At 45.0% G+C, this 27,657-nt stretch overlaps 1 protein-coding gene across 3 annotated transcripts in view; it reads right to left on the minus strand.

The window, feature by feature from the left end:
* Positions 1-27,657, minus strand: part of GRIN2B (glutamate ionotropic receptor NMDA type subunit 2B) — a 1,810,086-nt gene that overhangs the window by 291,922 nt on the left and 1,490,507 nt on the right. For all 3 annotated transcript variants that reach the window (XM_069652716.1, XM_069652718.1, XM_069652717.1), the window contains one exon: positions 3,510-3,624. In XM_069652716.1, coding sequence (XP_069508817.1) covers positions 3,510-3,624 — 115 coding nt within the window. The remainder of the gene's footprint in view (positions 1-3,509; positions 3,625-27,657) is intronic.

A 27,657-nucleotide genomic window follows, 5' to 3' on the forward strand; every position in this document is an offset into this window, starting at 1 on the left:
CGTCACACAGGACAAAGGGAGTAGCATACAGACACTCCCGTTTTCAGCCTTCACAGAGGGTGGGACTGTATTAGGCCTCATCCAATCAAGGTGAAGAGGGAGACTTAAAGGAACAGTACCTGGACAGTCAGAAGAGGACAGTGTGGAAGAACAGGAGTATGACCGGGCATTCTAAGAAGTCAAAGAAGCCTAGCCCTGTATGAGAAAAGAGGTATGAGATAAGCCTCATCCTATATGAAAAGAAGACTACAATGCTGTGAATTGTGATGTAGAATCTGTCACAATAAAAGACACTAAGCATAACTCAGCCGCTTCTGTGCTGATTTTGTCCAGAGTCTTCATAAAGAGTAATGAAACAGCATTGCCTGAAATGACATGCCGTATGCAATGTAGAGAGCATGCCATCCCCAGGCAGAACATCCGGCACCCTCCCGCCATCAGGAAGCAGGCAATGCCAAGAAAGCAATCCACAACACTCCCTCTTAACGCACTTGTGCTGAAGGGTGGAGGTACACTGGGACACATCCGAGAGTGCACATGTGGAACTAAGCACACCTATTTTGCATGGATCTGGTGCCACTACTCACGGCCAGAACATCCCCCATAATGACATCACAGGCACGCATAGCAAACGATTGGCGCACACTACATTGGGTCTGAGCGGACAGGATACGATGTCCAATTGGAGCAGGAGACTCCAAGTGAACCCATTGAGTGCACAAAGCCAACATCCCACCGCCCAAAATTGCACAATGAACAGCTGGAACACTGTATATAGACCTTGGTATGCACACATGATGAACCAAGGCATAGTGTAGCGACATAGAGCATCGAACAAGAATCACTGGTCACACCGAGTACAAAGTCGAAAGGCAGAGACGTAATTTTCTCTGCAATGGGGGTTGAGGGGCACGCAGTTGAGCTGAGTTTGGAATCCAAAAGTGAAATCACCAAGAAACACACTGAGAGTGCAGTGACACTTGAGAACATCTCACATGCCGTGACGCGACCAAATGGCATACGACGGTGCTCAACAAAATCGTCAACCGTGGCTGGTGTGGCTCAACGTGACCTGGCTCAGACACCGGATCTCCAGCAGGAAGGACAGGGAAGAGTACAGACAACAATTCTGGGGATGCACGGATGACCTAATGCCCTGTAACTGCAGGCTACAACAAGCTGAATGTCAGTGAGTATGAATGCCTGCAACCACGCAGATTACACAACTCATGATGCCAGAACATCGTTGGCATCGTGGACACTGATAGTGAGAGCAGATGTTGACATGCAAATGCTGATGCACACTGCATACCTTACTGCCTGGCATGAGAAATCAGGGGGGAGGGCACTACTTGGAAAAACGTTGACTCACATGAAAGGTCCCAACCCCTTCAATTCACTCATATAACGATGTACAGCTCAACACCCACTCACTGTGGAAAACACAACTCACTAAATGTGAATCTCCCACATCCCTACAATCAACATGACAGCTCATTAAAAAACAGTACAAGTGTGAATATGAGCGAATCATTATTACCTCACATCGGACACCGCTACAGATGACCTGTTGGAAAGCTCCAGGACAACTTTACCAGCAGAATGCAGAAGGACCCCTGCATGATCCACAAGGAATGTCACACCTCCCCACAACGTCCATTGCACCTACCACCGATGCATAGACACTCAGCATGCACATAAGAGAAGCTGCAAGTAAGCACGATTGGCCAAATGCACCAGCATGAGCAGCAGTCACCATGTACGGCATGCAGACATGTTCATGGTGCCTTGGGCGACTTTACTGCAAATTACACAGAATGCATCACGGGTAACACAAGGGTATCAGTCACAATGCATAGCACAGCTTGCAGGCAAATCAGTGCATACATGTCACTGCCCTGTGAGCCATGCTATGAACCCCTTCCATCCCACAAAGTTCAGCAACAAATCCTGGGTCGCGCCACACTCTGGGCCGGCCTCGATTATCTTGCTTGTGCAATACATACAATTATCTTTTCGATGCACGGGCCCGCCGCACTGTGCACTAGGAGAAAGCTATAAATATGTTTTTTAATGCATTACACAGCACACTTTTGGAGAAAAATTGGCTAAAAAGCAAGTAGGGTAACACCAGTCCAAAAACCCAATACATGCAAGTCACCAACAGTGCACAAGAACATTAATGCTTCAATTTATGTAATGCTTTGCTATAAAAAAAAATACCATACCACAATTAAATCATGACCAACTGGCTGCACAATGTAGACCAATCTAGACACGTAATAAACATATTACAGTAAAACATGCCATGCCACATTAAGACATACTAAGACTGTTTGCACCAAAATGAGAGTCGAAGCAATAGCAATGATCATGGTTATTTTATCAAAGATGCCCAGAAAAATGTACAATGCCACAGTAAGAAACAGCAGTGGTGGCTAGTCAATTTTAGAAGTGGAGGAGCGTAAATATTGACCCAAAATATGTCTTAATGGCCGAGCGTAACGAGCGAGGCCTAACCAATTAGGGGTGGGTGCGAAGGATTCTCCCCCTCACTTTTTCTTTAAATAAGGGATTACAATGTTACATTTTACAGCACACTCTGTTGAAAAGTTGGGTAAAAAGACAAACAGTTTGCAATTGGTTCTGTTGGGTAACTCATGAAAAAAATCCAATAGACGCAAGTTACCAACGTGCACAGGAGCATTTCTCCAATGTATTTTCATGATATGTATAAAAACATTTTTACAGAGGCTGTGCCCAAACATTTCCATTCTGAAATGAACTATGTCTTATATACACTGTAGGACAGAAACACTAATTATGGTTTCAGTGTGAATGGACTCAAACTCAATGTGAAAAGATTAGATTGTCCAGCAGTGATAGTGTTACTTGTTCACAACATGCAAAGGGTGAAGAGGAAGGACTCAAAATAATCCTAAACAATTTCACGTCAGTATTGGGATTAAATTCTAATAAAATCAGACTATCACAATGGAAAAGAACTCACCCATAATTTGGGATATAAATGATTCATAATCGAGAATATAAAAGGAAATTGATATTAAAGAAGTTATTTCCGAGTTTAGAAAAAGTATGTTGTTGATTGAAAATGTAACAAATTAACAAAAGTGTTGAGAATTCAAAGTTGGCCATATTAAGCATATAATGGATCTAGAAATAGCCAAAAGTATGCTTTTTGTTTCCTCAGGAATTCCAGCATGCTTGAAAATGTCTTAGAAATTCCCTGCAGTAGAAAACATAGCTTCCTGCCAACACACTACAAAGTATAAACACATAGCTCCAAATCCAGATGTATTGTGGCAACATGGACCTTTGTAACCGATGAAGTTAATTTGCTGTCTCCAAACAACCTAGTCAAATTCATCACATAAATTATGCCATTACAACCCAGGTGCCACACTTCTCCATAGTTAGAGATGACATCCGCCTTCTAGAGGTGTCCCTGACACAGTTGCACATCAAAGTGAAGAAAAGGCATATCCTACCCGTTCCCATTTGCGCTCCTTGCTCAGCAGGATAATGACCAGTTTGGGATGCATTTGATAGCCATCTTCACTGAAGGACAGGTTCCGACCCTCAAAGGTCACGTTAATGAGATATCTGGAGAGACAAACATTTTTTACATAATTTAGCATTTTTTAAGTACTTCCAGGCACCATAATATTAATAATAACAGCATAACAGAAAATAATTGTAATATTCATCTTGGTAAAAGAAGAATTAAGTTCCCCCGCTATGTTTAGTAAAAATAAACGAATCCCACAGGTTAATATTTGATTTCTTAGGCATTCGGTTTTCAACTAAACTTACTGGGGAGCATTACATTTTTAAGCAAACAATCCGGTTTAAGAAAGCTTTAAGTGGGGTAGATCAATTTAGGAGAATCTTCAAATCCCAACTGTCTAACCTTGTACTACAAGTCTACAAAGCAAGACAGCATCTTTTGGCAAGTATGGATCCTCATTATAGGGGTTCTCTAACACTACTGAACTACAAGTGGCAGAAAATATTCGGCATCGAACTATGGTGTTCACAAGCATGTGGGCTCAAGTTTTTGATGGATGGTTTGATTATATAGTCGTTCTACGATTGGCTCCACCTATGAAGTAACCCAAAAGAAGAATTCTCACACAATTCAGCAAGCCATTATGACCAAAAAAAGGGGGCTATACAATCCCAAGACTAGTCCACGTTAAATGCTATCTGATAAAAAATAAAAGAAACAAATGCTTTTTCTGCACCTGTTATCCTAGATTCTATTACGGTAACACAATTGAAGGCTGGCGTATCTTCTTACACCCAAGACACACATGAATTAAACATATTTACTAAGTCGCTTAGCCAGAATCATGTATGAATTTCTTCTGCTCTAATACAAGATTATTTGCTATCTGCTCACAACTTTTCAGAACAAACATTTCAGAACACGATTTACCTGCTTACTGATTGGATCGGTTACTGCTGTTTGGTCATGTAATCCTTCTGAAAAGTTTTACTGTCTGTTAAGTCCAGAAAGAAGATTTATTGCATTTTATGCTTTTTTTATCTGGTTCATGCAAATGTTCGAGGAAAGAATTTGAAGCCAATTCTTAATGAAATGGGGTTTAGACAATTGTTGGGAAGGAGATGAACCTATCCCACCCCCTAGGCGCTTTAGAGTAAGGCAAATCCCATAAATACACGTGTGATGTGCCAGGGAGGAGGGGGCCGTATTAAGGGACCCTGTACAACCACAATACAATGCGAAATGTAGATGCTTAGACTTAGTGCGCGCATATAAAGAGGCACCATTTTGTACAGTCCGGAAAAAATGGGAAAGATAGTACCTGCCTGTTCCATGTTGCAGAACATGTGCATCAGACGCAACGTCCCCCTGCCCCCCGACATGGACATGCATCCACCAGAGTCTGAGGACGACAGTGATGATGATGAGGCAATTGGCCAGCACCATAATGGCATGGATGGACCTGTTGCACGTAATGAACTTATACAGCACTACTTCTAATAACCTGTCACACACGTAGCACAAGCCACCTTGCACACTGGGCACTGGACGCAAATAAATACATTCACACTGAATATTCAATGTCCAGTCATTATTTCTGTTTGCCACACCAACTACATTTTGTGATTTTAAACTATGTACAATTGTGAAGTTGCTATACTACTAATACTGTGCACCCCAACTATCCCTCCCCACAACCCCTCACCAAACTCTCTATGGCCAACTCTTGTCCTGTATAACTATGTACATTTGCAAAATTCTCAGACAGGGCACCCATGGGTCCATGGCCTATTTTCAGCCACTTTTATGCTTCAGGTGTGGCTTTGTGCAGGGTGAGACAGCCACGCCGAGTGCCGCCTTGGGCTGCTCTGTACTGAACTCCCTGGTGTGGTGCTAGTGGAGGGAGCCAGTGGTGTTGACACGGGCCTTCGGTCCAGGAAGCCCTGGAGCAACATGGCCATAGTTTATGATATTGAGGACATGACACTGTTGCCCTTCCTCACCCTGCATGACATTTGTACTATGGCACATGTGCATCGCCCCAGTGCCCGTGCATTCTGCCTTGAACTGGCCTGCACACTCTCCCGCATCAGCTGTGCCTCATTAAGGTGCTGTTGCATCAGTAATGTCAGAGCATCCTGGTGTTGCACCATCCGTGTCAGGTGGCCTTCTATGTCCCTCACAATGCGGAAGGGTTGAGCTGGGGTACCTGATAAAAATTGGAATTGGGTTAATAGTGACGGCAGTCCATAATCCAAACACTTATATACAGATACCTACTATAATAACGGAGAAGAAGGAATGGATTGTTGTATTTAACTTATATTGGAATCCCCAAAAAAATGGAGAACAATAATTTATCAATGAAGTAATGGAGATGATTGATGAGATATATTTTGGAATAGACTATCCACACATAATTATATGTGGAGACCTAAATATCTCCTTATTCGATGTCCTTAGCTCCTATATACCAAAGCTAAACCTCCAAAATCGTGCTGCTTTATGGAGGAAGAAGGCAGGGGAGAGAAACTTGAAGATGCTGAACCCCCATGGAAGAGGGGAGCACAAAAAGCAACCCTGGATTACTGCCTGGTATCACTGTACGTATAGCATCGGGTAGAACATCTGAAAGTGGTAATAATGCATTCAAGCCACCACCATATATTGGAAATCAAATGGACAATTGATGTCACTTTGAAAAAGTTGAAATCAAAATATGGTCTGCAGGTATTGCAGGGAAGAAATCGACTGAGAATGAAACCTTGAGATGTGACAGAGATAACAAAGAACTATAAATGCCATCTAATGCAAGGCAAGAATGGGCTTGATTATAATTGCCTCATAACTTAATAGCCTCTGAACAACCCAATTCAAATGTTGAAAGAACATTTTTCAAACCAAAGCACAAGCACAACTTAGAAGTGATAGAGGCAAGAAAAGCCATGAGTGCAGGCCTTAGACATCTGAAAAAGGAAGGTGTGGTTGCCAACAGAACTAAAATAAATAAACAGAAACAACAATACAAGAATTGGTTGAAGTCCCCAAAGGCCATGAGAGCCCAATTCGATGCTGAAACCATGCTAAAAACAGTATGTTAAAAACAATACGAAGGGCCATTGGGAACTGTTAAACAACAATGGAATTTTCAATTAGCAGTTATGCTCCATCAAGTCACTGAAATGGCACGGGTTGATCACTATTCAAAATTGTTCGACCGGATGGGACAGGGCAAATCGCAGATAAAATGGGAGAAAGAAGACATTATTGGATGGATAAACAAAATTGAATTCCTCTCGAGCTGCTGGCCCTGACGGGCTTACAAATTCCATCTTAAAAGAGGCACCAGAAGTGTGGGCCGCCCTCGTGGATACGCTATTTAATCAAATAATGAGGGCCAGAGATGTACCTTCCTCTTGAAATCGGCATTGATCGTCCCGATATACAAGAAGGGTGAAAGGGTGAATCCTAGAAACTATCGTCCCATCGACCTTCTTGATATACTAGGAAAAATCTTTGCAAAAATGCTTGGGGAAAAACTACAGAAATGGGCAAGTGATACAGGGCACCTGGACCCAAGACAGAATTAAAGGTGAATGCAATGAAAACCAAAACACAAATTTATATGGCCTTCATAGACCTAGAACAGGCGTTCGACAGTGTGAATAGAGAACGCCTGTGGGGAAAAACAAGTGACATGGAAATGTCCACCACAGCTCCTTGAAGCAATAAAAGCACTATATTCTGGAACTTTCATTAGAATCCGTCTAACAGACCAGGCGATCTATTCAAGGGACATCCACACGTATGGAGGTCTGAAGCTAGGATGTCCATTAGCTGCAATTTTGTTTAATATTTACCTATCGAACCTGAAGGAATCCCAAATTGCGGCTAAAGGTTTTTCCCCAAGAATTCAAGGCTTCCACATACCATGGATAATTTACACAGGTGGCTTGGTCCTTCTTGATCTGACTTCAATAGGATTGCAGCGAAGCAAGAATAGATTTTGGGAATACACACAAGAGAACAACTTACATTTTAATATTGAGAAATTCAAACACTTAAAGTTTAATGCCTCACATAAATGTGGAAAAAAGAATTTAATTGGCATATAAGAAAGATCAAAACCGACAAAGTAAGCACAACGAGATACCTTGGTGTACTAATGAATGGGAGCATAAACGAGAAATCGTGGCTGGACTTACTAAGAGAAAACATGATGACCTTAAGAGCACAAGCAAAGATCTTACATAAGAGATATGGGGAGTTTACCCTAATTCCTCTGATTACATTTTACAAGCAGAAAGTACTACCAGTGTTAACTTATGGAGCAGAATCAGTGCTTAATTTATCATGGTCAATATGGAGCCGACTTAAAGGCCTGTTTTGGAAAGCAGTGTTAATACTACCAATGTGCCTCCCAATTAGTACAGTGAGATATGAACTTGGATTACAATCACTGAAATTGATAGCACTATGGAAATCACTGCACCTATATTGTATTGTATTGTATTAAGCGCTCTTTCCCCATTTGTATGGCCTCAATGCGCTTTGTGGTTGGAACGCCTTCGGTGACAGAAGTCAATGAGCTGGAAGTTCTTAGAGTTTTAGATTAGGCGATGCATGTGTGCATTTTCGCCGGTCTAGGACTTAGGTGGTTGCCTAGGCTCGACTAAGCAGCCCAGAAAAAGGTCAGACACACGGCTGGGCGTTGTTGGTGGTTTGCAATAGAGTGCTACTGTTGAAAGAGTCTATGTGTGGCCAGCTATGCCAAATTTCTTTTAATTGGTAGTTGCTGTATGCTGGTGGCAGAGGTGTTGAGGTACGTCAGGTGTTTCAGTGTGGACAGCTATATGCGCTGCTAAACCTGATGAGCATAGCCATAGCTGCATTCTACAGTGCATGGATGTTTGGCCGTGCCTGCGGCCTGTATCCACAGACGTGGTGTAAGTTATACGTAACGTAGCCTTTGATGTTGTTCGGCTGCAGCGTTCTTTGTCCAGAGCGAACGGCATGGTCTCATTATTCGTGGTCTCTCTGGTGCAAGAGTCTGAGCGGTGAGGGCGAGTACGTTTATTGTGGTATGCCACAGCAAAGGCTACTGGCTTCCATGGTGTATTTCTCAGGTAGGAATGTTGGAAATATAGGAAATGTGAAACCCCAAGTTATGTAACCCCATTTGTGGTTTTGAGGAGACCAAAAGGCGAGAACACTGAATGGGTGCTCGAAGAGTGGAAAAAAAGATGCAAAGATTGATTATATAATCTGGGTGGATCAGTCGAAATGCTAATCAGCAACCTGGACAAAATCAAAATGTTGCGGCTTCAAGATTGGATCGATACACAAGAGACAAGACTTAAGTATAGGCTCGCCCTGGATCTAACGTATGGAGAAGGGCAATAGGTGACCTGCCTGTGTACCTCTCCAAATTTCCTTCGTCATACCATCGTAATCTGTTTTTTAGATTAAGACTAAATATATTAGCAACAAGGGAAGTTTTGGTTTTCCGTAAACAGTTGGGAAATGATCAAGGCTATCGTAGATATTGTAATATCAAGAATCAATATGAAGCTTTATTCCATTTATTGGTAGAATTTAAGTGCCTAACAATGGAAAGAACCAAATATTTGAGTGCCCACTTTAAAGATTGTTCTACCCTCCACTAAGGAATGGTGGGGGATGATGGTGTACGGTAATAAAGTAAGCCTGTTGGCAAAAAAAAAAATTGTTGAAGGACATTGTAACACTGGAATAGGGGATGAGAAACTGAGATCCTGATATTTGATTATGTTTTACCATGGGAGAATATTTTGCTGACGTCATGAAGCTGGATTTTAAAGTAATGCTCCCCCTCTAGTAAATACTCCCCCTATAGACCACTACGCTCCTCTGCCTCTGACTCGCTGTGTGTAAAGCGTTTTGCTAAACAGAAGGCAGGTGGTCATTTGCTTTCCTCAGCTGGCTCCCTCCTATTGTACAGTCTCCCCCTCCCTCATCGCCTTGATCAGGATCTTCTTAATTCCGGAAGCTCCTTAAGTCTCTCCTCTTTACCTCCTCATTCTCTTCTTCTCTCTCCTGCTAATCCCACAGTTGCTGCGATTGGTGTCCTGGGCTCTTATGTATCTTCGGGGCCTTGATCTACCGCACCCAATCGGCCTAGCTCCTGTCTATCTGCACTTTACTTACACCCTCCACCCTGGTGGCTGTAACGCTTACCTGGGACTCTGCGGGAGCGTAATGCCTTCTCAGCCACAGGATCTGTTATTTGGGCACTTTTGGATTCTTTTTCTGTGAAAACGACAATAATAACAATAGAACTTCTATAATTTCTATTTTGCTGGGAAAAAAACTGTATAGCAGTGCGCCTTTGATAATCCCTCCCTCCTCACCTGTGTTTATGTTTTGTGGAGCTCTCGATCCTGTATTCTACAGAGGCACGTTGTTATGTAAACCTTTAACTTGAAAGGCTTCAGTGTTAAAATTATTCTTGTCAGAATGATGTCCTTGCTTTTCTAGAGTTATCTTGGGCAAGTATTTGGTAAAGAAATGTTATAGTTCATTAGATTCTGAGCAGTCCCTATGTTGGAGAGATCTCTCTTTCTAATATTTTCCCTTTTGACTTGCAGGTTCTTGGTTCTCAGAAAAGGTTAACGGCTGCGGAATGGCTGCGATATACTAATTTTGAGGAAACGTTTAACAAACTTACGTTCGTCTTAACTGAGTAATTGCAGCCTTCAGAGATGAGCGCAGTAATAACTAAGCGAAGAAAACGTGATGGAACTTCAGGTACGCAACGTAGGTAAACTTCTTTCTTATTTCTATAAGTTCATTAATGAAAATACCTTTTGTTTGCAGGTTTTCGGAAAGCTGCAGATGAAATACCTTCGGACGATGCAGAGTCTGCTGAGGAAACTTCTGAAGGAAGGCACTGCGACCGCGGACGAAAACTGCTGCGAAGAAGATGCTGCAGCTGTGAAGGAACTTCTGACAGAAGATGCGGAGAGTACGAAATAAACAGCTGACTGAAGGAACGCTTCGGAAATACTATGGTTCGGTAAGTCTTTTCAAAAACAATGGAATTCTGTTGATTTTCTGTGGAAACTAATGTCTCTGAACTTTCTTTTCTTTGAGAGGTTCTGTCAGTAGATCGTCAGTAGATCGCCAGTAGTGTTACCCGCTGTCAGCTGAGAAGATGCAAAGCGAGCGCTCCAGCGGCTTAAGTAGCTCCCTCTGCAATAGGTATAGTATGTGCTTTAAGTTAACAATGGACTTGGCAGCGGCCATGTTGAGTGTATGAAAACCAATGTAAGTGCTATGTGAGCCTATGGGTGCAATGCTATGAATGAGACAAATGCCATTTGTGCCAGGCTTGTAGCCACTGCTGTCCCACTGACAGATGTGAAGTCCCTTACTTCCCTGGTATGCCTGAATGGGAACTGTGCTCCTTTATTGGGATCATGATAGTGGCTCGCACTTACACCCCTCACGGCTCCAGGCCGTGTAGCACGCAACATTCCTAGCACTACATCTGTGGCTCACCCATGAGCTCAGACTCCAAAGCACTGACCCCCTGCTTTCTTCCTTGGTGCACTTGCACGTTCTGAATACTCACAAGGCATAGTAGGTTTGATTATGGTACGCTCTGACCTTTGCTGCTTGCCATTGTGCTTGTTTTCAAGTCGGAAGCGGCTGTGTTACGAGTCCTGAGGCTTGAGGCAGGACGACAGTGCGGCTTGACTTGGTGGACTCTATAGTCTGTAGGTCCTTTCCTCAGATCCAGTGGCTGCGGGCTGCGGGCTGCGGGCTGCGGGCTACGGGCTGCGGGCTGTGCTGCGGGCTGCTGGCCGTTGGCGGCCGTTGGCGGTGCAGGTGCAGGAAGCACAGGAGGCACGGGCCACGCAGTGGAGCGCAGGGCATTTGGCTCCGAGGCCCTGAGTGCCGAGAACGAAGTACGGGGCACGGAGGCAGCATCCCGAAGCTTCCGGAGCACGGACTGCAGAGACGTGGGGCCACTACGGAAACTACACAAGTAGGTTATCGGAGAACTGGGTGACAGGACTGGAGCGGGAGTCGGCACAGCTAGCCGGTACAGCTAGATCCCCGACCCCAGTACCCCTACGTGCCGGTTCGCGGTACTGTGTAATACAGTAGGGGTGTGGGTTGAGCTCTGACTGGGGGGGTCGGGGGCTGGGGCTGAGGGCCTCGCTCAGGCTGGTGACGGCTGGTGACGGTTAACAAGGTGCGATCTGCAGGCGCGAGTTATAGTCGTACCCATTGAGCCCCCAAAGGTAATTTTTAAGCCTCAACAGTCCTAGTGCACTCTTTCAGTCCCAGTGTAGTGGCGTCCTACCTGGGGTAGCGCGCAGTCTAGTATTCCTCACACCTGAAGGAGGACTTTAATCTGGTAATCTAGCATACGCCCTCGTGCGGAATTAATACACTGAGGATATGCAGCGAGGGAGAAAAGTACCCCAGACACTCTATAATTTGCGGAAAGGCAAGACTATGCCATTGAGTGACGGCAAGGAAAATAGGAAGAAAGGCAATAAATGCAAAAAGAATTTAAAAACAACGCCTGTGGTACAAGGAGCCATCACAGATTTCTTTGGAGTGAATCCACCACTGGAGATCAACTCAACAATAAACGAGGAAATTGCTGAATCAGGGAATAAGGAGAGTATCTCACTAAATTCTACAAACTACGAGGACATAGACAATAATTCATTACTGGACCTCTGTTTGAGTATCCAGAGAGGGATGGCAACACAGAATCCGGCAAAGGCTATTAACAATCCTATCCACCATACAGAAAGTATTAATACTTCACTGGAAGAAGCCAATCTTGTGTCCGGTAGTGGACGTCTCTCGGCATCTCCTAATCTTGCGATGGCCTCTATGGAGGACGATCCGGAAAAGGAGGACAATGAAGAATTAAGTCCGCATACCAACAATATGGCAATAAGCGAGCTTCAATCATCTGTAGCTTCACTACAATTTGCTCTTAAAATACTTTTGCAAATGGTAGGGAGCATATTGACAAACACTAATATCATCACGAGGACATTAGAGCGGAAGGATGTCCCGCGGGATGAGACAGAAGCGAACCTATCGGATGCCCTTCAAACTATGGAGGAGATGAAAGAAGCTGAAGAAATAATGGAAGAAGCCACCGAAGATGCACCTTTGAATATGGTCCCGGAGGACAACCCTCCAGTAGAAGACCTGTCAGCAATAACAGTAGAGGACTTAGAAATTCTACATAGTCCTGGGATACATCTTACGCGGAAACAACGTAGATTGGCTAAAAGGGCTCTGAAAAACAAGAAAGCAGTATCCAATTCTATACCTCCAGTGTGAGACCTAAAGCAGCCATGGAACCTTCTTCCAAAAAAATCAGAAAAAGAAAGGCGCGAGCAGTAGCACGAGCCGCAAAAACAAAGGGGCCATTGGCTGATTGGTTAGTGCCAGGAGAAAAGTATGAATTGGTTGATACAGATGACGTTACACAGGAAGACACTGATCAAGATGAAAGTGTTATAGCTGACCCAGATGATCATACCGACCTAGCTGGTACAGACGAAACACCTGAGCCGTCACGGCCCGTGCAAATATGCTCGGAAGAGGAAAGTAATTTGAATCGCATTTGTTATATTAAGAATCTGTACCCTAGTGGTAATAATCCCTGGCTGGCGCGTTCAGAATTTTTAACCCGACTGCATTACTTTCCCCAATTGAGAGTTATGAAATCTGACGACTTCTCGTATATTGAACCCTTACAGGTTCCTAATCCTCATGTTTCCGCAATACACTGTACTTTCTTAGCTTCAGCACAGTTGATCAGAAAATTTAAACAAGAACTGATAACTGTAGATATTGCCATCGATGTAGATCCTCAGGAGAGAGACCTTACTGAAGAATCTGAGGTAGCTACGACTGAGAAGTCACAAACTCCATTGGCCAGTCCAGTGGTGCCAGAAAATACGGCCAATACAGTGGCACCAAAAAATACAGCGATGTCTGAAATACAGCAAGCTCTTAAAATATTGTTGGAAGCTCTCCCACGAATGGCACAGAATCTCTGAAGCTTCTCATTTGTTTCATGGAATTGTCGGGGATTTGCCCACCTTTTAAGACCAGATGGGTCTATGGACTTATTGCTGCAAAACAGTTGTATATGTCTCCAGGAAACTTGGGCAATGAATCCCTTACTGCTGGATGGTTTTGTAGTGCATCAGTCATTCGCCAACAGAGGGGACAAAGGTCGTCCGTACGGGGGACTTCTTATAGGGGTGGCCAATATGGTCAATTCGCGGCAGATCCAGGTCAACGCCACTGATTACCACTTGGCGGTCGAGGTCGACTACCCCAATGATAATGGGCACAGCAGATTTTTACTGATTAACCTTTATAATCCCCCTGGAGCATTGATAAGGGAAGCTTTACAAGAAGCTATTCATGAGTTACTGACCTTTTGGACTCAAAGACCTGGAAATTTGGCGGTAGTGGTGATGGGTGATTTTAATTGTCATATGAAGGATGACCAGCTTGTCGCCCCCCACGCTGCCTTGAATGAAAGTTGCTTGATGACACACGATAAAAGAGAGAATGAAGGGATGGGATGGCTACAATTGTTTGAGTCATGGGAATTATCCATGATTAATGGTCGAACAATGGGTGACAGGCCGGGGAAACACACTTGGTCTAATGGGACATCATTCAGTACTTTAGATTATATATTTATGTGTCCTGAAATGTTGTCCACAGTAACTAATATGAGGGTTATAGCCAATAAATGGAGTGACCATGCGGCTCTGAGGTGCTCTCTCCAACTCCCTCTCTCTCCTGCTAATAAGTGTAACACGGGCACTATTCAAACTAATTATACAGGCTCTAGAATTATCTGGTCAGAGAGAAACATTAACAAGGCTACGGAAGCTCTTTTATATCCGGCCCAGGGTCCTCTCCCCTATTTTGAACAGTTGAATGTAAATGAAATAGAAGAATGGATCCTGGGATTCTCAGGATTACATGCCACCTCAAGGAAAAATTATATGACAAAGCTTGGAGGTACGATTATGCCTTACAGTAAGGAAATTCGTGATGCCAAGAGAAGGTTTAGAGTAGAGATGCGGGGGCTCAGGGGACAAAATATAGCGTGCACTATCTATTATGATAAAGTCAGAAAAGCTAAAAACAAATATAGAGCTAGTATTAGAAATATCAGAAATACAGAGAGGAACGTTAGAAACCAGAGGCTGGTAAAAACCATCTGCTCTGGAAACTCGCGTAACATATGGCAGTTACTGAAAGAGAACAAAGAGAAGGTTAAGGGCCAGCTGGACAATCCTATTGGATAGGTAACCTGGGTAAGATTTCTTTTGGATCGTAATTCAGGAGAAGCAGATGTACCAATAACTACAACCATGAAGAATTACTATCCCCCGCCCTTTGAGCCCTCTGAGGAGGCCATTCTTAACAAAATAGCAACCTTGAAAGCTTCTAGAGCTCCTGGCCCTAATGGCCTAGCGAATGTTGTCATTAAGAACCATCCTACATTTTGGGCTTCTCTCCTCTCCATACTCTTTAAAAAGATTTTAGCACAGGGGAAGATTCCTTGTACATGGCAAACGGCGATATTGGTGCCGGTGTATAAAAAAAGGTTGTCGTATGGACCCAAACAATTATAGACTTCTTTCCATGTTGGATATCACGGGAAAACTTTTTGCAGCGCTTTTGCTTACAGAATTGCAAAACTGGGCTGAACAGGCTAATATTCTCAGTAGGTTCCAATGTGGATTTCGTCGGGGTTTCTCTACCACGCACAATTTGTGGGTGTTGGATACACTACGAACTCGGGCGTTCAACAAGGGACAGCCCCCGCTTTACGCCCTCTATATTGACTTTAAGGCTGCATTCGACTCCATTCCAAGAGCCAGGCTATGGAAGAAACTTGAAGCTATGGGTTGCCCGCCTAGTCTCCTGTACTATCTTAGACAGCTGCATTATAATACCATGGTATGCCTCAGATTAAATCAAGAGGGCTCCCTGACTAGACAAGTGAGACAAGATAGAGGGGTAAAACAGGGATGCGTTACAGCCCCACTCGTGTATAATCTTTATGTACATGATATTCCAATAGTGCTGGCCGAGGTGAATAACTGCCCCCCTAAAATAGGGGATGTACCGTGCGCAGTATTGGCATATGCAGACGATTTAGTCATCCTTGACAACACTATTGCTGGCATTAGGCGCTCAGCGGTGGCACTATGGGAGTATGCTAAGATCAACGGGTTAACGATTAACCTGGACAAGACTAAAGTTATAAGATTCACGAAGAAAAAAGTCTCCCGTGTTGAGCTCTGGGTGCAGAATAATAACATACTATATTCCCCCTCCTATCGTTACCTCGGAGTTGAAATTGAACCACGCGGTGATTATTCCCTGTGTAGACAAGGTAGGAGAATAAGGGCGCAGCAAGTAACAGCTTTCATTGCGTCATTTACCCGTAGGCAGGCTGGTTTCACATTATGGGGGACGAGACACCTGTATATACAGGTGTTTGCACCTATGATCACGTATGGGCTGGAAGCCCTTACCTCATTTGACCTAGCCTGGCTACAAGTGGTGGAGGGAAAATTTTGGCGACGCATACTGGGGTTACCTCCGAGTGTCCCTATGGCCTTGATAAGACTTGAGTTGGGTTTACCTTCACTTAAAGCAATGGTGCTTAAAAAAAGGGTGAGCTTCTATCTCAAGATGAAGAGCAGCTCTCCCAATCCTCTATTGGCTACCATATATTTAGAAGTAAGTAAAAAAGATACTTCTTCCCCTCTCCAGAAAAGTATGATCCAATTACTGAGAGATATTGGTTGGATAAATAGAGGGTCGACCGTTTCCCAGGAGGCTTGAGTAGCCCTGGGGGAAAAGGTAGATTTATGGGATTGGATGGAGAACTTTTCTCATCTAGGATGTCTAAAGTCATGTGCTTTTGTAAAGTATCGACTGTATAGCTATATGAAACCTCAGGCCTATCTGCATTTATGCCCCTCCGTAAGGCTTAGACGGTTTATTATTCTTTTCCGTTTGGAGCAATTACCAACCTTTTATAACGTGGGATCGAGGGAAAAAATTGCAACTGTTGATCGAATATGTCGTCTATGTGCTCTTTCGGAATGCCTGGAGACGGCCAAGCATCTACTGACTGAATGCTCTATAATGAGACCCTCAATTGCTAAATACCTTGGAGAATTTGCTCACAATCTGGAATCTATACCCGAAAATCAATTTTGGTTATATTGCACTAATACATCTAATATGCATCTTTTCATTGCATTATACAATGTATGGCTCCAGATTGAAAAAGTGCTAGGCATTCTGACTTAAAATGACTAAAAGTGTTTTTATATGAAGGTTCTATTAAGATTTTGGATTCCGTAAAAGTTGTATGTTCTTAGATATATTTATGTATTTTATATTTCACTCTTTCTCTTCTTTTTTACAGTTTTTTCCTTCACCTTTTCTTTTATCTACACAAATGTATAAAGTGAAGTTATTTTCTTTTTCTTCTCTTTGGTTATGTAAATGTAATATGTGTAAAGTTTGAATTTTTTCAATCTGTATCACATTAAAATTATTATTATTATAGTAGGTTTGTCCTGTTTTCCTCTTCCCCCCACTACTTTTATATATTTTGCTTTTAATGTACTTTAATGTATTTCCCACTCCTGCTCCCTACCTTGCCCTGTGGGTGCCTTGAAACAGTATTTTCTTATTGTATAAGAACCTGACAAGCAAACAATAAATACAAATAAAGAAGGAATGAAATTGAGAGTATTTTTATAAAGGTATATGATTAAACCAAAATACATTTTTAAACAATACAATCTACAATTAATGCAAATGAAGAGAAACTGATTTTAAGTTGGATTTTAGCTGTATTAATGAGCACTCTGGAAAACATGTACTAGAAGTCTAATGTGTAGGACTTTATTAAGTCCAGGCCGCCATTCTTGTTATGGATTGAAAAAAAGATTACAATTCAAGAAGCCATCAACAAGGCGCTAACTGCCATTTGATTTCAGCACCCGTTAAGTGGCAACAGGAGATGCTAATCAGAGCATGTAGTGAAGAGATTTCTTTAAAAAAAAATTCTATTCAAACTTTGCATCACACATATATCTTTCTATCTAAAATATATGCTGCCCTCCACCAATGAAAAACCTTTTCAGGAACAGTGGATAGTATTGTGAATGATGTGGTCTAGACTATGCTGACACACAGATATCAACGTTTTTCTTTTAGAAGAGCTTGGCCTGGTCTCTCAGCATGGAGCACCCAGGGGTGGACTGGGAACCAAAAGAGGCCCTGGAAATAATTTTCAAAGTGGCCCCATATTACACATTCACAGCAAGCCCAGCATTTTGCATATGAGAACATGTGGAAATCAACACAAAAGAGGCCTAGTGTGGAGAGGACTACTGGAAAATCTCCAGAGTTCTTATCGGTCAGTCCACCCCTCGGAGCAGCTCAGAGCCATAATTGGAGAGGGAGTTGCTTAAACCGCTCTCCAGCTATTAATGAGACCAAGAGACAAGAACGTATTTTATATACTGATAGGATGACCTAACTTCTTCTAGGTGGTCTTGATCCACTGTAGAACAGTAAAAGGAACGATAGACACACTATGGACCATTGGCTGAGGGATATAACTCAATAATATCTTTTTTCTCTTTCCTCCCCTTTTCAATTTCTAGCTTTTTCTCCCAACCCTGCCTCTGGATTGTGTCTCCCACTACTGCTTTAACCCACCATCCTTTGATCCAACTATCATCTTTGCACCATGCATACAGTTTCCTCTTTCCTTGTGCTTTTCTCCCATCTCGTGTTTGATCTGACCCTCTGAACTTGGTTCCAGCCTCCCCTTCTACCAAGAATGTCATTGTATTTTCCCTTGTTCCTGCCCATGCCTTGAAGCACTTTGAAACACATTGGGCCTCATTACACAGATGGGTCCCTCAGCAGGTCCCATCCTTAACAAGTGGCCAGACCACACGTTAAGAAAGGGACCCGCTGAGGGACTTCAGGGCAAATAATGGTACCGCTAATAGCGGTACCGTTATTTGCTCCTTCCCCATTCCCATTGACCCCTATGGGGGCTCAAATGGGAATGGGGAAGGGCCTTGGTGAATGGGGAATTACCGCCCCACCAACCTTGGAATTGGGCGGTAATTCCCCCATTCACCAAGGCGGAATCGGTAAAATACTGGAGGCACCCATGGCGCTAATAGCGCCATGGTTACCGACGTCCGTGTAATGAGGCCCACTGTGTATAGGCGCTATATAAATAAACATATCATATCATATCAACCACCTCTCGATCCAACTATCCTAGTGCCCTCACTTGAACAGATCTGATCATTTTTTACCATCTCTTCCTATATTGTTTTATATGCTAAGGCCTTCTGCTGAATGCTCAATAAACTTGAAACTTTAATTTGAGGGAGTTGTCTCAGATGCAGTGTCAGAGCAGCCCATGCAGTGTTACTATTTGACTAAGCTTCGAGAGTTTTGTGATCTACTGGATGGCAATGGGAAGGAATGCCAAGCCTGTCTGTGAGCGCAAAAGGAAGCTGGACCATCCATGTTAAGGCTCCTGAACCTTCACTTCACTTCACTTCCCTTCAAATGACTATTTCAGATTAATCTATCCAAAAAAGTAAACACATCAAGGACAGTGAAAAATCTGTAAAAATAAAACAGCATTGATAATTAAGACGTTAATATGATTTTAAACACAAAGTCATACAATCAATCAATACATACCTTAAATGAAAAAATCTAAAACAATTCCATTAAAAGGTCTCTATTTTTAAGTGCTCTTCGAAGGTAGGTAAGTAAGGTCCATGCCACCGCCTCAGCGTTTGCTAAAAGAATAAAGTGCATAGCAGGTCTACATTATATAAAGTACATGTTACGTACCAAAACCTTTAAGGTGCTCACCCTGATATTAGTGTATGACGGACAAAACATTAAAAAATGCCTCTTCACTGGGGGCATTACACAATAGACAGGAGAGATCTCGCTCTGTGACATTCTTAGATGAGGATAATTTTCCAGTAACCACCGTAAGTGATAACAGCTTAAAACTCCTCCTGAATCGAAAAAGATGGACATTGGCATGCTAAGCGAATTACAGGAAGGAAGAAAGCCCACAAGGGGACCTACACAACACAATGGGCCTCATTATAATGTTTACTTTAATTTACTTTACTTTAATCCATTTATAATGCGCAGCCATAAACCCGTAGGTGTGAGGGCGCAGACAAGGCAGACATGACATAAAACATTCAGGCTCCAATGAAGGCAGGAGAGGAGATCTCCATCAAAACCAATGATTCTTGGCGGTTACGGTGTGAACGGTGCCGGTAAGGCACCGGCACCGTTCATATCGTGCGGCCAAATTACGAGTTCTGCTCGCGGGTGCCTGACAGCCCGCCAGGTCTGACCTGGAGGGCTGTGCGGCACCCACGAGCAGAACTCGTGATTGCAACAGCACCATTATCAACGGTGCTGGTGCAACCATGCTCCCCACCCCCATTCTGCCCTCTGGGGGAGAATGGGGATTGGGAGCCCAGCAATACAGCCACCCACAAATGGGCAATTACCGGCCCATGCAACTCGTAATGGGCCGGTTATTGCCCAATTGCGAGTGGCGGTGCCGGTAGCGAGTTTGGCGGTAGCCATGCCTGTAAAAAAAGCACGGCTACTGCCAAATTCGTAATGAGGCCCAATGGCTAGCACCTGCTAAGAGGCAAAATTGGATGCTGCTTTTAAAATCCTTGCTTGCACAAGAAGTTGCAGTCAGTGTCCTGTGCATGCCCTAACATTTGCATAGGACACGGAGTGTTCTGTAGTTGACGGACCCATTTTTAAGAAGTAGATCAATACTGCTCTTAAATGAGTAAGAACTCAAGTGAGCCATTTCAACCATTACCTAGTGGGGAGGGCATAAATAATTATTAACTGATCATTTTAAACTTGAGTCAGGAATAGTGGCCCCAGCCAATACAACTGTAAGTAGCCTGTTATGATTATATTAAAGAGATCCGCTTCACCAATTGATATGAATCCATCCTTGGAAAAGAGAGAAATAGAAAGTATTACAACAGAAGAAGCATGTAAGGAATTCTAATAAGCCTTTGGGAGCACTAGAGAAGAAGTGCTGATAGTCAGAGCACTTGATTCACTGATAACCCTGTGAGAGTGCTTCAGAAGGGATAGTGAAACCCTATGGCATGCACATGCAATGAGGTAATGACAACAAGATGAAGCACTTAAGAGGTGTTGGATACCCTCTTTAATCACATGAAAAAAGGTGCTGCCATCTTTAAGCACACTTGAGAAGAGGTGCTGATAACGCTGTGATAGCATTTGAGAAGAGGGCTGAAACACTTTCGGAGCACACATGAGAAGATGCCGGGAAGGGGTATAGGTGGAGACGGTCCTTCAGATAAGCAGTTTAGTCTAAAAAAAATCAATAAAATGCCATAGCTTGCACACTGCTTAAAACATGAACTCCAGTCCTGGGGTATCAGTAGCAGTGTTTAATCTTCTTTGGATGCTTCTAGAGTTCTTCTCTCCACTCGTGGTAGCCAGATGGGCAGTTACAAATCAATTCCTTTTTTCCTTTCTGTTTTGGTCTCTCATTTGAAAAATAGAAGGAAGTAGAATACAACTGTTTTTTTTACCTGACATTTGACATCCATATTTTTATCATCTGAATCATTTAATGCAGAGGTTTTAGGCATATTTTAACTTCCAAAAACATTTTGCAGCCAGACATATTTAGTACTCCCGCTCAGAAAAAATAGAACTCAAGCCCTCTTAGACGAGAACAATGACCCTGAAATAAGCATGAACAGAAAAAAGAGAAATCTTTAAGAAAGCCTGGAATAAAGGTGTTAAAAGGAAGGTGGGAACTGAATTAAGAGGCAGCGTTTAGCCTACTTCCTAATATCCCCAAATTAATAGAGACAGTAAATAGGTTGTTGAAGGAATCATGCTAAACTTTGAATCATGCTGAGGTGAAAAGCATCATAATAAGTGGTTAAAGGGGAAACACAGAAACATTGAGTGAAAAAGAGAACAATGGAGAGCAACTAGAAAATGTAGACAGCCCTGAAAAGACAGGTGGAGAGAATTGTGGAGAGGTATGTGTAAAGACTGGTAGGAGGTGTCTGTACTTCTGCTCTCTATATGGTAGAGGAGAGGCACAGAAGACCCCAGCCAAGATTCTCTATAAGGTAGCAATGGACGAGCAATCAAAGCCTAGCTTCTCAGGAGGTGATGCAGGCTGGTTCTTAAGTACAGTGTAGTCCCCGAACCCCCACAAAGGAATGTTCACACACTGTATTACAGAAAACACAGTCTTTATATAATTAATAATTAAAGGTATGTACACGATCACAATAACGCACTTTGTACTCGGGAATCAACAATGATAAATATATACAATTCTAAAGTGGTACCACTAATGTTATCGAATCTCATTAAAGTGCATCAACTGTATGGTTAAATGTCACACAGATCAATAACAAGGACACCAGCAATAGAGATAGGAAGGAACGTAAGATGGGTGAAATAGGCAGAATGCTGGCCCCGTTACCTAGACACAGTTCTGTGTGGAGATCCCCCCACCTGGGCACCCTGTAACATAAAGATATATAGCACAAGCCCAGTCCATATATTGTTAAATAGTCTTATTTCCTCCTATTAAGGTTTTACCCCCCCAATGTACCTGGTGGAGTAGAGTTCTCCGAAGATGCGTCGACCGATCCTTCTCGAGTGACTCCCTTTAAAGCAGGAGCCACGGATCGTCGAGGGCGTCGAGGAACTCGGCGTTCGGTGTTGGGGAATCGACGGCCCTTCTTGAGTGCCCTCCCTTTAAGGCAGGAGTCACGGGTCGTCGAACGTCCGACGGTGAACAGGTTAAACTATGGCAGTGAAGTGGCAGTTTTGTTCTGAGCAGTGCTCGTCGACGACAGAGAGTTGGCGTCCTGCAAGGAAGAGGCATGCGGGGCGCCTCGGTGACGATAGTTCTGGACCGCAAAGAGATGATGAAGAACTGTGGCCCAGCATGGGCGTCGAGTCGTCGGTGTCTCTGTGGTCCTTAGGTGGCGGGGAACCCACCAGCGGATGCTCCTCGGCGCGTCGACGGTCGGGCCTTCTCCAGCGGGATAAAGCGGGTGACGATGCAGACGAGAGCGTCCGATGATCAAATGAAGTTCTTAGGCAAACGGGAGCACGGCGGCTCCGGTCGGCGACGGCGGTCGTCGACAGTGGCGGACAACAGTTCGAGTGCTTCTCTTTGAGATTCCGCGGCAGTCCCCGTCTCGGGTCGGCAGCCTGTCATAGGTCTGTCTACCAGGGAGCTTTGGCAAAGATCGGCTGGTGCACGATGGTCCCTCGTAGCTCGGGAAGAGGGCGCCTTAAACAGGTCCTCTCTTGGTCAGTCCTTGGATGCACACCAGCTTTCAGATTGTGAAGGAGAGCAACAGCAATTCTTCTCGTCCAGCAGGGCTTCAAGGTCAAGCTTCAGTTACTCCAGTTACTCGTCGTAGTGGACTTCAGCTTCTGAACACGATTCCTAGCAGTGAGAGGTCCCCAGATATACTGTTGATCTCCCATTCATTCCGCTGGGTCACACTCAAGCATCCAATCACGACTAAGGGCATTCATGCAGGCAGGCAGCCAATCAGGCACACGAGGTATTCAGGCCATTCACTTCTCTCCAGACACTCACAACAAGTTATGTGTTCACAACAAGTTATGTGTATTGGGACAAGTACCGAGCCATTCAACACTCCCAACTGCATTCATACCGGTTTCGGGCAGGGCTGTCTCAGTCATTGTGTCAACCACCAGATACTAGACATCCACAACACAGAATGCATATTCGTCACACACTCTATTCACCCGGGTCCCACCCACAGGAGGTATCCACAACATACATCACTGGGAAGGCTCCAGCTAGTCTGGCCAGGCCTTCACAACAACACCATATGGCACTTCCACCCAACAGCCAGTCAGGGGGAAGGGACAGAGTCAGGGCTTCCCAGGACTTTGGGAAAACAAGGTAATAGGTAATCGAAAGCAAGAGGCCGCAGGGGCCATTTTGTTTTCCATCTGGAATACACTGATCCCAATGGCAGGGCCGGGGAATCCCAAAATGGAGGATACTCTGTGCACCTGTCAAATTCAGCATGGATCTGCCACCAGCCCATACCCTGCTCTGCGGGCCACCCACAGGTGCCCAAAAACATACACTAGGGGCACAGGGTTGTACCCCCACCCACGGGTCCGTTCACCAAACCAAAAGAGAGAGAGCTGCACCGCCAGGAGTCTCAAATGGACTCCTGCGTGGAAAACACGACAGAGCACACAATAAAAAGCCGTAAAGGACAAGGATACGGAGGCCCTGTCCCTCCGATGCATTTCCAGCATCACAGTCGCCCCCCCCCAAACTGAGGTGGAGGGTGCCTTATCTCCCACGGGATAGACACCCTCATCCAGACGGTCAACATACCTTCTGGAAAGGCCATCTGCATTATCGTGACTCTTCCCTGGTCTGTGCTCTATGGTGAAGTCTAGCCCTTGCAGGCTAATGGACCACCTGAGCAGTTTCGGGTTCTCACCCTTCATCTGCATAAGCCACTTCAGGGGCTTATGATCTGTTTGGACCATGAAGATAGACCCCGTAAGGTAGAGCCTAAAATGCCTAAGGCTCCAAACTATACTAAAACATTCCTTTTCAACAGTAGCCAACCTAAGTTCTCTACCCTTGAGTTGTCTACTGATGAATATGATAGGATGTTCTCTCCCTTTGTCATCTAACTGGGACAAGACAACTCCAATTCCGGTGTCGCAGACATCCGTCTGGACGATAAAGGGTCGGCTGTAGTCAGGCGCACACAACACGGGTGCCCTACACAGACTTTCTTTCAAGCCATCAAAGACCCTTTGACAGTCTTCAGTGCAATTAACCTTCCTTTGCTGTTTGGGTGAAGTCAGAGCTGTCAGTGGGGCAGCTATGGTTCCATAGTCCGCCATGAAATTGCGATAATACCCAGTGAGGCCCAAAAAGGGTCTCACCTGGGTTTGAGTAGTGGGAGTCTCCCAGTCCTGTACATCCTGTACCTTACTGGGGAGAGGTTGGATTTGACCCCCTGCTACCTCATGACCAAGATACGAGACTTCCCCTGAGCTATCTGGCACTTGGTGGCCTTGATAGTGAGGTTAGCCCTTTTCAAGGCCTGCAACACTCTACCCAGATGTGTCAAGTGCTCTTCCCAAGTGGAACTGTAGACGGCAATGTCGTCTAAATATGCCACACAAAAGGCTTCTAGCCCACTGAGAGCATGATTGACCAATCTCTGGAAGGTGGCAGGGGCATTCTTCAACCCAAAAGGCATGACCCTAAACTGGTAGAGCCCCTCTGGTGTTGAGAACGCCGTCTTTTCCTTGGCATGGTCCGTCAGAGCTATTTGCCAATAGCCTGAGGTGAGGTCAAAGGTGCTCACAACTTTGGCAGCACCTATGGTGTCCACGAGCTCATCAGCCCTGGGCAATGGGTGCGCATCAGTTTTGGTGACGGCATTGACTCCTCGGTAGTCCACACAGAACCTCCAATCCTTGGTACCTGCCTGGGAACTTGCCTTGGGGACAAGGACCACGGGACTGGACCAGGGACTGGTTGAGGGTTCAATAACACCCAGATCCAACATCTTGGCGACCTCAGCCTGGATGTGGTTCTTAACCATATCTGACATTCGGTAGCTCCTGCTCTTGACAGGCACGCTGTCACCAGTGTCAATCTCGTGCTTACACCACGGTGTAAGGCCTGGCGTCAGCGAAAACAGAGAGGCATACTGCTGGAGCAAAGTCCTGCAGGCCCTCTGCTGCTCGGTTGTCAAATCTGGAGAGAGATGCACTCCCTCCACTGAGCCATCCTGAGGGTTGCTATGCAGTAAATCAGGAAGGGGCTCACTCTCATCCTCTTCTTGCTCTGAAGCCAGCAAGAGAAATGAGACTTCGGCTCGCCTGTGGAAAGGCTTGAGCCTATTAACATGGAATACCTGAGGGGCTACCCCTGGCATTCCCATGTCAACCAGATAATTGACCTCGCCCATCTTGGAGATTATCCTGAAGGGTCCAGTCTATTTATACGCCAATGCCCGAGGCTTGGTAGGCTCCATCACGAGGACCTCCTGTTCCGGAGTCCAATCCACTTGCGATGCTTTAGGGTCATGCCAGTATTTGTTCAATTCCTGGCTGGCCTTGAGATTCGCTGTTGCCTCACCCATCATAAGTGTCATCCTCCGTCTGAGGCCTAACACATAGTCCCCCACTTGCTTGGCGGGATCTGGAGGGGTGGCTTCCAAGCCTTCTCTGATCAAGGCGAGGGGCCCCCTCACGGGATGTCAAAAGAGTAACTCAAAGGGGCTGAAACCAACACCCTCTTGAGGTACCTCTCTGTAAGCAAACAGCAGGCATGGCAGGGGAGATCCCATTTCCTCCTTAGGGGCTCTTCCAAAGCACCTAGCATGCGCTTGAGAGTTTTATTAAATCTCTCAACCAGACCCCATTGGTCTGGGGGTGGTAAGAGATAGAGAACTTGTAGGTTACCCCGCACTCTTTCCACATGGTTTTCATGTAACTAGACATGAAGTTGGATCCTCTGTCAGAGACAATCTGCCTGGGGAATCCAACACGGGTGAAAATGCCCAGTAGAGCCCTGGCAACCACCTTGGCAGTAAAAGTCCGAAGGGGTATAGCCTCAGGGTAGCTGGTGGCATGATCTACCAAAACCAGGATGAACCGATGTCCACCTGACATGGGAGGGTCAAGGGGACCGACAATGTCGATGCCCACCCTCTCAAATGGTGTGCCAACCACTGGCAATAGCTGCAGTGGGGCAATGACACTGCCTCCAGTCTTGCCAGACAACTGACAAGTTGGGCAGGTCCTGCAGTGGGACTCCACTTCTACTCCCATCCAAGGCCAGTAGAAATGGGCAGAGAGCCTCTGCTTAGTCTTCTTGGTACCAAGATGACCAGCCAAGGGCACCTCATGCGCCAACTGCAGTTGGAAGGGCCTGTAAACCTGGGGTACCACCAACCTCTTGAGGGCACCAGGTTCAGGCTTAGTGGGCTCACTAACAAGGAGCTCACCCTCCCAATAAATCCGGAATGTCTGGGGCACTTCTCCTTGTGCCTGGGAGAGGGCCTGTTTCCTCAGACCCTCGAGAGAGTGACACTCTCTCTGTCCTTTACAGTAGTCTGCCCGGGAGTGTCCCCCTTCAGCTAACAAGCATTGAAGGTCGGGATGATCCTCCGGGTTGAGAATCTCTCCCAGAGGAGAGTCTTCTGGCTCTTCTCCCACAGGAGTTGAGACGGGGTTTACCACTGGACCCAGCCCGTCCGGATCATGGATCCCAATGGGTGCTGTAGGAACAGCATGAAGAGAAGGAGCTCCCTCCACAGAGGTGGCCTTCTTGCTCTTCCTTTGTCTTGACTTAGGCCGCGCCTTCGGCTCCGGTACCTGACTCCCAGCCAGACCCGGTGTCACCTGTGATCTAGTGACCGCAGCAGCAGTCATGGGAAGACCATCCGCGATCAATCCCAACTCCACTAGATCATTACCTAACAGAATGTTAGCAGGGACATTGTCCTGAACCAGGACAGGAAGCTTTGCTGTCTTGTCTCCAATTACGAGTGTGACTCAGGCTACAGGCGATAATTAGGGAGGCCCACCAGCTAACCTGGTGGTTCTCAGAGGAGCACCTACATAGTCCTCTGGCGTGAGCAGGGTCCTGTCCACCACTGTCATGCTTGCCCCGGTGTCTCTCAAACAGGTAGAAGGCTGGCCATTCAAGAGGACACTTCTCAAAAACCTACGGGTGTTCTGTGGGATAGTCGCCAGTACTTCTGCGTACTGGTCCCAGGCCCCAAGGGACACTAAGGAAATCTCTACAGGAGCACTAAATGTGATTCCTGTAGAGGAGGTCAGGACAGTGGCCTCTACCTAGACATGGAGTAAGGGTAGGTCAGGCTGACAGCCTGTACTCCAAG

Source organism: Ambystoma mexicanum, chromosome 3p, assembly GCF_040938575.1.
Source record: "Ambystoma mexicanum isolate Mex_15411 chromosome 3p, UKY_AmexF1_1, whole genome shotgun sequence".
NCBI lineage: Eukaryota > Metazoa > Chordata > Amphibia > Caudata > Ambystomatidae > Ambystoma > Ambystoma mexicanum.